Consider the following 9,177-nt stretch of genomic DNA (forward strand, 5'->3'; position numbering starts at 1 on the left):
CAGCCAGGGCTACACAGAGAAACCCTGTCTCAAAAAAAAACAACAACAAAAAAAAAAAAAAAAAAAAAAAAAAAAAAAAAAAAGAAAAGAAAAGACAGTTAAGAAACTCCAGGTTAGGGAAGACAGGTTTGAGGATAGAGGTCCTAGATTCTTTGAGGTCTTCCAATATTAACCTCACTTTCTTGAAATGCAGGACCTTAAAATGATCAAAGGAACCAAATCCCTGTGGTCAGGATCCAATAGACTGAATAGCTCGTATGCTTGCAGGAACCCTGCCTCAATATTCGGCATTCTGGCTGGGTCCTAGAGTACTAGAAACCCATTGTGGAATGTTAAATGGGATTGCAGAATTTGTTTAGTATAAGTCCCACCTCTTTATAAGTAAGGAAACAGATCCTGACATACCAACTTCAGCCACTGGCCTAGCATCAAATAGGAAATCATAGGTACAAGTGACAGGACAGGGCCTCAGTGGGTCTCAGCTCTCACGCAACCAGGTTCTAACCTAAGCTTTTCTCAAAATCCTGACCATCATCACCTTGACCTGTCTGACTGCCTTGTGGTCCTGTCAGGTGGGGGGCATGTTTGACACTGTGCAGCGTAGTACCCAGCAGACTACAGAGTGGGCCCAGCTCCTCCTGGAGATCATCATCAGCGGCACTGTGGACATGCAGTCTAATAAGTGAGCATTCCCAAGCCTGAAGGAGTCCCTACCCTGTGCCAGACACGTGAACCGCGGGCTCCATGGCCCTGGGTTCCTGCACACAATCTCAAGACCCTTGGGATCACATCATCCTTTCCTGCCTCTGACGTCTTACGGCCCCATTTTCTTAATCTCTTGCTCCTTTGCTTTTCTCCCTGGCTTCTTGCCTGCCACAGTGAGCTCTTCACTACTGTGTTGGACATGCTGAGCGTGCTTATCAATGGAACGTTGGCTGCAGACATGTCCAGTATCTCGCAAGGCAGCATGGAGGAAAACAAGCGTGCATATATGAACTTGGTGAAGAAGCTTCAGGTGAGCAGAGGGGTCAAGAACAAGGTTTGGGGGTGCTGGAAACTCAGCTCCTTCTGTCCTGACTGTATTTACTGTGCAGCCTGGGGATGGGGAGTGAGATGGGCCCCCTTTCCTCCCCTTTCCTATGTGCTCTTTTTGATCTGTGTAATGGGGATTTACTGAATGCCATTGCCTTGTATTCTAATTTGTTTGTTTGTTTGGTTGGTTGGTAAGTCAGGTTCTCCTATAACTCATTACATAACCCATACTTCACTTAAACCCACAGCAATCGTCCTGCCTCAGCCTCTTAAATGCTGAGATTATTTTGGGGTTACTTTGGAAGGGGATCAGGGGGCTCTTTTATATATCCAAGGCTGGCCCTCAAACTTAAAACACTCTTACCTCAGCCACCCAAGTGCTAGAATTAGAGATTTATACCACCATGGCCAGCTCTGAGTGTCTTTGTTTTTAAGAATTATTTATTTGAGTATTATTTATGTGAGTACACTGTCACTGTCTTCAGACACACCAGCAGAGGGCACTGGATCCCATTACAGATGGTTGTGAGCCACCATGTAGTTGCTGGGAATTGAACTCAGGACCTCTGGAAGAGCAGTCAGTGTTCTTGACTTTCTGAGTGTCTTCTTTATACTTACTATATTCTGTGCTACCCCTTGAGACTTCCTGTCCCCCTTATTCTGTATCTTTGAATTCATGACCCATCTTCTTGTGTCTACAGAAGGACTTGGGGGAGCGCCAATCAGACAGTCTGGAGAAGGTTCACCAGCTGTTGCCACTACCCAAGCAGAACCGAGATGTCATAACCTGTGAGCCACAGGGCTCCCTTATCGACACCAAGGGCAACAAGATTGCTGGTTTCGATTCCATCTTCAAGAAGGAGGCATGTCCTATTGTCTTCCCATGCCTTCTGCCCCCTAGTCCCCCATGTTAATCTCTGACTGCACAGCTCCAGCTAATACAAGAAATCCAGGAGCCCATTAGGTTCCCCCCAAGAAAACCTACACACCATCATACAGGGGGCTTTGAACAAATCACTTAGCGTACCTTACCCTTCATTTCCCTTCTTTTGGAGTCTCCCTCTTCTCTCAGACTCTGCTGTTATTTCTGCCTGTCTCACTACCCTCTGACTTTTCTCCGTGCTCTGCCCTCCTCTCCACACCACTGTTTTCTTGTCTCTCAGCATTCTGCTGGCACCCTGTCTCTTTTCTCCATGTCTCTCTACTTGAGCAGCTCAGCTTCCTTTTATTTTTCATGTTGGTTTCAGTATTTGGATTTAAAAACTTATATGCTTGGCTGTGTGTACGCCATGTACCTGTGCAGGTACCCACAGGGCTGAATGTCCTGGAGCCACCTGATAGGGGTTCTGGGAAACAAACCTGGGTCCTATGCAAGAGTAGCAAGGGATCTTAAGCACAGGCCATCTATCCAGCACTTCGCTGAGTATTTCCTTGAGTACCATATCACCCTATAGAAGAGAGAGAAAGGGGATGCAGAGGTTCAGATGCAAAGTTGAAGCCCCTCAGTGTACACAGTCTCCCAATTAATTTCTTTCCATCAGTTTCTCTGCTCCTGCTTGCCTCCCTGTCTCTCTATCCATACCCTTGCCATTCTCTTCCTGTTTATCTCTGACTGCCTCTCTTTGCCATCTTTAGTTTTTCCTTATCTCTTTTCTTCTCTCCTCTCCTTCCCCCTTTCCTTTCGTCTCCTTTCCCTTCTTTCCCTCATTTCCCTCTCTCTGGCTCCTTTCTATTCCTCTCATCTTCTGTCAGCCTTTTTCCTCCCCTCCATCTCTGCTTCCCTGTCTGCCTCTTCATTACAGTCTCTCTCTCCCAGTCTCCCATTTTCCTGTCACTCCTTCCTCCTGCACTTCAACTCTGTCCCATCCAGAATGTTCTGTCCTGCATACATCTGTGTGTCAGCGTCTCTTTCTTCTCCTCATGTCCCCCGACGGCTTACAACTCTTTCCTTGTTTAAAAACTTGTCAACAGCTATTTTACCCTTTCTAGAAGTTATCTTATTTTCCAAGTCTCGGCTGCTCATTGTTTCTCCTCTTCTGGAGCAGGGTCTACAAGTTTCTACCAAACAAAAGATCTCTCCCTGGGAGCTTTTTGAGGGCCTGAAGCCATCAACAGCACCACTGTCATGGGCCTGGTTTGGCACAGTCCGAGTGGACCGCAGAGTGGCACGAGGGGAGGAGCAGCAGCGGCTGTTGCTCTATCATACCCACCTGAGGCCTCGACCCAGAGCCTATTACCTGGAACCACTACCTCTGCCCCCAGAAGATGAGGAGCCACCAGCCCCTGCCCTACTAGAGCCTGAGAAAAAGGCTCCTGAGCCCCCCAAGACTGACAAACCAGGGGCTGCTCCTCCAAGCACTGAGGAGCGCAAAAAGAAGTCTACCAAGGGCAAAAAACGCAGCCAGCCAGCCACCAAGAACGAGGCCAGTCCCTACCCCACCCAAGCCCTTTTCCTGACTTTGTGTGTAGTCGACAGTTAAAGGTCCTGCTTTCTGGGAGGTGTGCAATACATAGGGAAGAGGTGCCATTAGAACCATGATCCAGTGAATTATATCAGTGCTGTTCCTCCTTACACCCTCCTCCCCCACCTCCCTATCCAGAACTGCTGTAACCCACTTACCTTTGTCCTCTGCACCCGTGCAGGACTATGGCATGGGGCCAGGTCGGAGTGGCCCCTATGGTGTGACAGTGCCTCCAGACCTTCTACACCATGCAAATCCTGGTTCTATATCCCACCTTAGCTACAGGCAAAGCTCCATGGGCCTGTATACCCAAAACCAGCCACTACCTGCTGGTAAGTACTAGTCACTAGGATTGGTGGAGTTGAACATTTCTCCCTCACCAGGGGAGATGTGGATGGCTGGAACTGTTTTTAAAAAAATAAGGCTGAAGAGATAAGGATCCCAGAGAGGTCAATTTGCTCTCCTTTCCAGGTGGCCCTCGTGTGGATCCATACCGCCCCGTGCGATTACCAATGCAAAAGCTGCCAACTCGACCAACTTATCCCGGTGTGCTGCCTACAACTATGTCTACTGTCATGGGCCTAGAACCCTCTTCTTATAAGACATCTGTATACCGGCAGCAGCAACCTACAGTGCCCCAGGGACAGCGCCTTCGCCAACAGCTCCAGGCAAAGATAGTGAGAGGGGCAGTAGGGAGGACTGCCAGGGAGAGGGGTTTTGGTGGGTCCCAGGACTGAGGTTGATGCTTGGAACCTTCACAGGAGCATGCAGGGTTGGAGGTATAAAAGAGACATGGCAGAAAACCCTTCCTGAACTTGAGTTCTCCTTTTTCCCTTTAGCAGAGTCAGGGGATGTTGGGACAGTCATCTGTCCATCAGATGACCCCTAGTTCTTCCTATGGTTTGCAGACTTCCCAGGTAAGTGCCTGGGACTATTGCCATCAGGGAGAGGGAAGCAAGTTGCTATCTTCCCTCATGCCCCAGCTCTCTTCTCCTTCCCTCCAGGGCTATACATCCTATGTCTCTCATGTGGGATTGCAGCAACACACAGGCCCTGCAGGTACCATGGTGCCCCCCAGCTACTCCAGCCAGCCTTATCAGAGCACCCACCCTTCTACCAATCCTACTCTTGTAGATCCTACCCGCCACCTGCAACAGCGGCCCAGTGGCTATGTGCATCAGCAGGCCCCAACCTATGGGCATGGACTGACTTCCACTCAAAGGTACCCAAAGTAGTAGTGAACTGGCAAGGGATAGTGAGGTATAAGCAGGTTTAAGAAGGATCTGATTTGGGAAATCCCATACTTGAAGGTGATAAATGGGCCTGAACTTTGGGAGACATTAAGAACACTAATCTGGTCATGTAACCATTACCACAAATGACCCAGGTTGGAAGAAATCTTTGAGGATCAGAGAGAAGAAACAAATGTATGTATCTTTGATAAGAAAGGGCCTTAGGTTTATAGATGTACTATTTGATAAGGAGTCCGAAATCCAGTATTAAACAGTTACCTCTAGGACTGAGGATAAGGGTTAGTTGATAGCATGCTTACCTTGCTTACCTAGCATACATGATGGCTCAAGTTTGCTCTCCAGTCCTACATAAAGCCTGCTATGTCATGCACACTTAGAATAGCAGCACTCAAGAGGTGAGGGAAGAGGATCAGAAGTTCAAGGTCATCCTGGGCTATATAATGAGTTTGGGGCCAGCCTGAGCTACGTGAGACCCTTTCTCAAGGAAAGAAAAAGCAGTTGAACTCTAGGATGGACTAACAAATGAATTTCATGGCTAACTTTAGTGAAATCGTAGTTAAGACCTGGGCAACTGTAACTTAGGCTTTAGAATACTCTCGAGCGGCCTGATTAGTGGCCTGCTCTGTAGCCAGCATTATGCAGGGACCAGAGTGAGGAAAGATAGTGAAAAAGAAGTACATGGTTCCTCACCACAAAGATTTTTTTACCCTAATTGAGAAGAAGAGGTCTTATACAGAAGATATTGTGCAGAGGAATCTTTAGAGAATGGTAGGAACAAAGCCATAATCAGGTGTTCAGTTGGGCACCAGGAGGAAAATGGGACTTGAGGAGAGGTGGGCTACCACCAGTATAGATCAGAGTCACTGGAGAAGGACTCATGGACTCTCTGAGATAACTATGATTGCCATTTGTGGAGAAGTGGAAAAGGAAGGGCATTCCAGGTAAGGGATGCAGCATGAGCCAAAACATGGGACTGGATTGAGTGGCAACAGAAAGGAGCAGATCTTAAGTGTAGTGTGGAACGGATGCTAGGGAGGGAGCTGGGCCTAGCTTACAGAGGGCGAGTTGACTATGACATTGAATACTGAGGTAAGGCATTGAGACACAACCAGAAAGGACTGCTTTGCTCAGGAGAGTGATAGCTTGGTATGTTAAGGGGTTAGTGTGCAATGAATGGATGGAGTGTAGGGGAAGGTGTGAGAAGACAGAAGAGAGGGAGCCCAGCTGCAGATTTTCAGGGATCTGCAGATTTGGGTAGAAAGGGGGGCATATGGAATAGCAGAACAACTGGGTGTGTTTCTGGGGAGCAACAGCAACCATAAAACCCTTGATAGGTGTTTATTAGAATGCTTATCATGTGCAGACAGTTTTTCATGAGAGAAAGATAGCTAAAACAGATTCTAAAAATTCCTAAGCATTAAGGTTATGAGACAGTAAAATGGAGTATTGTCTTTGTGTTTTATTCTCTGACCTAGAAATCTGTCAGACTCCAAAAGGGCTCCTCTCATTAGTGCCAAGACGAATGAATACAATGACTTGTTAGTTTCTTTCAGGTCAGGGACCCAGGGTTTGCACCACCCCCTTTCCCTGCCCTGTGCTTTGACCTTTGGACCTCTTGTCTTTGGAGGTTTTCACACCAGACACTGCAGCAGACACCCATGATGGGTACCATGACTCCATTGAGTGCCCAGGGTGTCCAGGCAGGCGTCCGTTCAACTTCCATCCTGCCTGAGCAGCAGCAACAACAGCAGCAGCAGCAGCAGCAACAGCAGCAGCAACAGCAGCAACAACAACAACAACAACAGCAGCAGCAGCAGCAACAACAGCAGTACCACATCCGACAGCAACAGCAGCAGCAGCAGATGCTACGGGTAAGGCCATGGGATTGTGTCAGACACTTGGGAACTCAAGAAAGAAAGGACATATTCTTCCCACACTATCCCCAAGATGAAATGTGAGGTAATGTAGTAAGCACTGAGCACAATGGCTGACCTATGTTAGTACTTTGCTTTTCTTTGGTTGCTTCAGACAGGGTCTCATACTATAACCTAGGCTCGTCTTAAACTCATGGCAATCCTCCTGCCTCAGCTTTCTGAATGCTGGAATTATAGGCCTATGCCTTCATAATGGGTTCAGCAATGATAATTAAGTGGCTTCCTCCCGACTCCTTTTCATTTCCTGAGAATCATAGCGAGGAGGGAAATTGGACAGTCTTTGCCAGTTATACTATTTGGTTTCTTTCAGTTGTGGACCTGGAGTTCCCTCACTGTTTCTTGGCTCCAACTCCCTTTCCTCTTCCTGCTCCCATCTTTTCAATACAAAGTCACAGCTCCATTGCTCTTCTTAAAATGATCTCTTATGTGCTTATAGCAACAGCAGCAACAACAGCAACAGCAGCAGCAGCAGCAACAGCAGCAGCAGCAACAACAACAGCAACAGCAGCAGCAGCAGCAGCCACACCAGCAGCAGCAACAGGCAGCTCCTCCCCAACCCCAGCCCCAGTCCCAGCCCCAGGTAGCTGCTGAACTATAGCCACAGGCTCAGGGCTAGCTGCACAGGATGGGTACATAGCCAATCCCCACTAGGAACACTGTGTAATGGGGTAGCTTTGGGAGGTCAGGGATAGCACTAATAGGTTAAAATGGGTGAAGGAGCTGGAAAGTTGGAGTTCTATCTTCCACTTTCCATTTCTACCCAGTTCCAGCGCCAGGGGCTGCAGCAGACCCAGCAGCAGCAACAGACAGCAGCTTTGGTCCGGCAACTTCAACAACAGCTCTCTAGTAAGCCTACATCCTTCCCAAGAAGAATCTGGGGAAGAAGAGGGGATGGGGTAGGCAGAGGTGGCTGAGGTGCTCGCTTCAGGCCCAGATTGTGGAGGTCCCAGTCCCCTTCCCCTTTCCTTCACAGCCCACTAGCTTTCCTCATGAATATGAACCCTTCTACCTGACAGTCTCTCATTTTTCACAGATACCCAGCCACAGCCCAGTACCAACATATTTGGACGCTACTGAGTCACCTGGAGGAACTTCTTGTACACTGGATGTGGCCCAGCCTTTCTGCTTAATTCCCAGTCCCCTTCCTGGGCGAGCTCCAGTAGTGGTTGGGGTCCTTCCCTCAGGCTCCATTTTTAATGAATTTTTAGTATTTTTGTTAATGTGAAACATTGAACTGTTGGGTTTTGTATATTATTTATATAGAGATCCTAGAGCTGCTGCACTCAATACACAGAGCTTCTTTGCAAAAGAAGTGTGTGAATGTACACATGGAAGGGTCTCCTGTGAGAGTACGGGGAAAGGATGACTCACTAAGAATCTTCATGCCTTCTGCATCGTCTCCCTCCTCACCCTCTGCCTTTGCATTTCTGAGTTCTCGCTGCACCGCTACGCTTGGTTCCCTGCTCGAAAGCAACCCGAATGAGCTCCAAGCCCTTGGTCCTCAACTCAACAGTGCAGCTTCATGACAGCCTTTTTCCCACTGGGGATGTGCCACTAGAAGGGGGGTGGGGGGGCTCATTGGGCTGGAGAGAAATCAGTGCAACCCCATCATCCTTCCACAACACTCCAGATACTGCCTTCATACAAGTTGAGAATAGGGTAGAGATACCAGACAATGCCTGTCATTGTGTCGTCTCATGTAGTCCCCATCAAATACACCAAGCTAACTAGAGAACTTCTCTGAAAGGAACATTTCTAAATAGTTGCTGTCTGTGCGCATGTGATGGCATGTGATGTGACAGAAGTCCCGAGTAGTTCTAGCAGGAAGAGAGACCAGCAGGAAGCCACACCTGTTTCTCCCTGACCTGCTGGAACCCCATGTTTTCATACAACCCACCTTGGCGGTTTCCCAGAGTGACTGTTTCTCACTCTCAACTCAAAATTTCCTTCAGCGTCACTTTTGAAACAAGGTCTGGGCCGGTCTCACCATCTCTGTGGTCTGTTTGCTTTAGGCCCTCAATCCAAGGCTGCGCTGGGGGCCCCAACTACTTTATGACAATTTCTGCTCAGCTAGGGCTGGAAGAAGTCTACACTAGCCTGGTGGTTGGGTGATAACTGGAGAGTACCCCCAATTTATAGTTGCACCCTATCACTCGGATGTGTCAGTTATGCCCTTGAAAGCTTGAGTGCCAACTGATGAATATCCAAGTCATTTTAAAAAAATATCTCTGAGCCCACAAAGCCCATCTACATACAGGACTTCCTCAAGTGGTGAGAAAGGAATGGGGCTCCCAGGTATAGTAAAGCCAGCACAACTGAAGCATTTTTTTTTTTCTTGACTTGCTCTATCCTGGAAGCAGCCCAAGGGGTAGAAGTTTGGCTAGGATAAGGGACGTTCAGCAGGGATTTAAAGGTGTATGTGTGCTAGGTCAAGTGGATAGGTGTATTACATACAGAAACTAGATAAAAACATTAGCTATTGGGGTGGGGGTAGAA

At 48.0% G+C, this 9,177-nt stretch overlaps 1 protein-coding gene across 3 annotated transcripts in view; it reads left to right on the forward strand.

Annotated features, from left to right (window-relative positions):
- Positions 1-7,908, forward strand: part of Med12 (mediator complex subunit 12) — a 23,542-nt gene extending 15,634 nt beyond the window's left edge. Inside the window, exons 34-46 of one of the 3 annotated variants that reach the window (XM_021152791.2) lie at positions 573-682; positions 880-1,015; positions 1,734-1,895; positions 3,078-3,455; positions 3,676-3,826; positions 3,966-4,171; positions 4,334-4,411; positions 4,499-4,553; positions 4,629-4,716; positions 6,375-6,618; positions 7,118-7,261; positions 7,446-7,527; positions 7,715-7,908. In XM_021152791.2, coding sequence (XP_021008450.1) covers positions 573-682; positions 880-1,015; positions 1,734-1,895; positions 3,078-3,455; positions 3,676-3,826; positions 3,966-4,171; positions 4,334-4,411; positions 4,499-4,553; positions 4,629-4,716; positions 6,375-6,618; positions 7,118-7,261; positions 7,446-7,527; positions 7,715-7,758 — 1,878 coding nt within the window. In that variant the 3' untranslated portion in view covers positions 7,759-7,908. Of the gene's footprint in view, positions 1-572; positions 683-879; positions 1,016-1,733; positions 1,896-3,077; positions 3,456-3,675; positions 3,827-3,965; positions 4,172-4,333; positions 4,412-4,498; positions 4,717-6,374; positions 6,619-7,117; positions 7,262-7,445; positions 7,528-7,714 lie in introns of all 3 variants that reach the window. The other 2 variants (XM_021152790.2, XM_029473286.1) reach the window with 2 other exon arrangements.
- The last annotated feature ends 1,269 nt before the right edge of the window (positions 7,909-9,177 follow it).

This window comes from Mus caroli, chromosome X (genome assembly GCF_900094665.2).
Source record: "Mus caroli chromosome X, CAROLI_EIJ_v1.1, whole genome shotgun sequence".
NCBI classification, from domain to species: domain Eukaryota; kingdom Metazoa; phylum Chordata; class Mammalia; order Rodentia; family Muridae; genus Mus; species Mus caroli.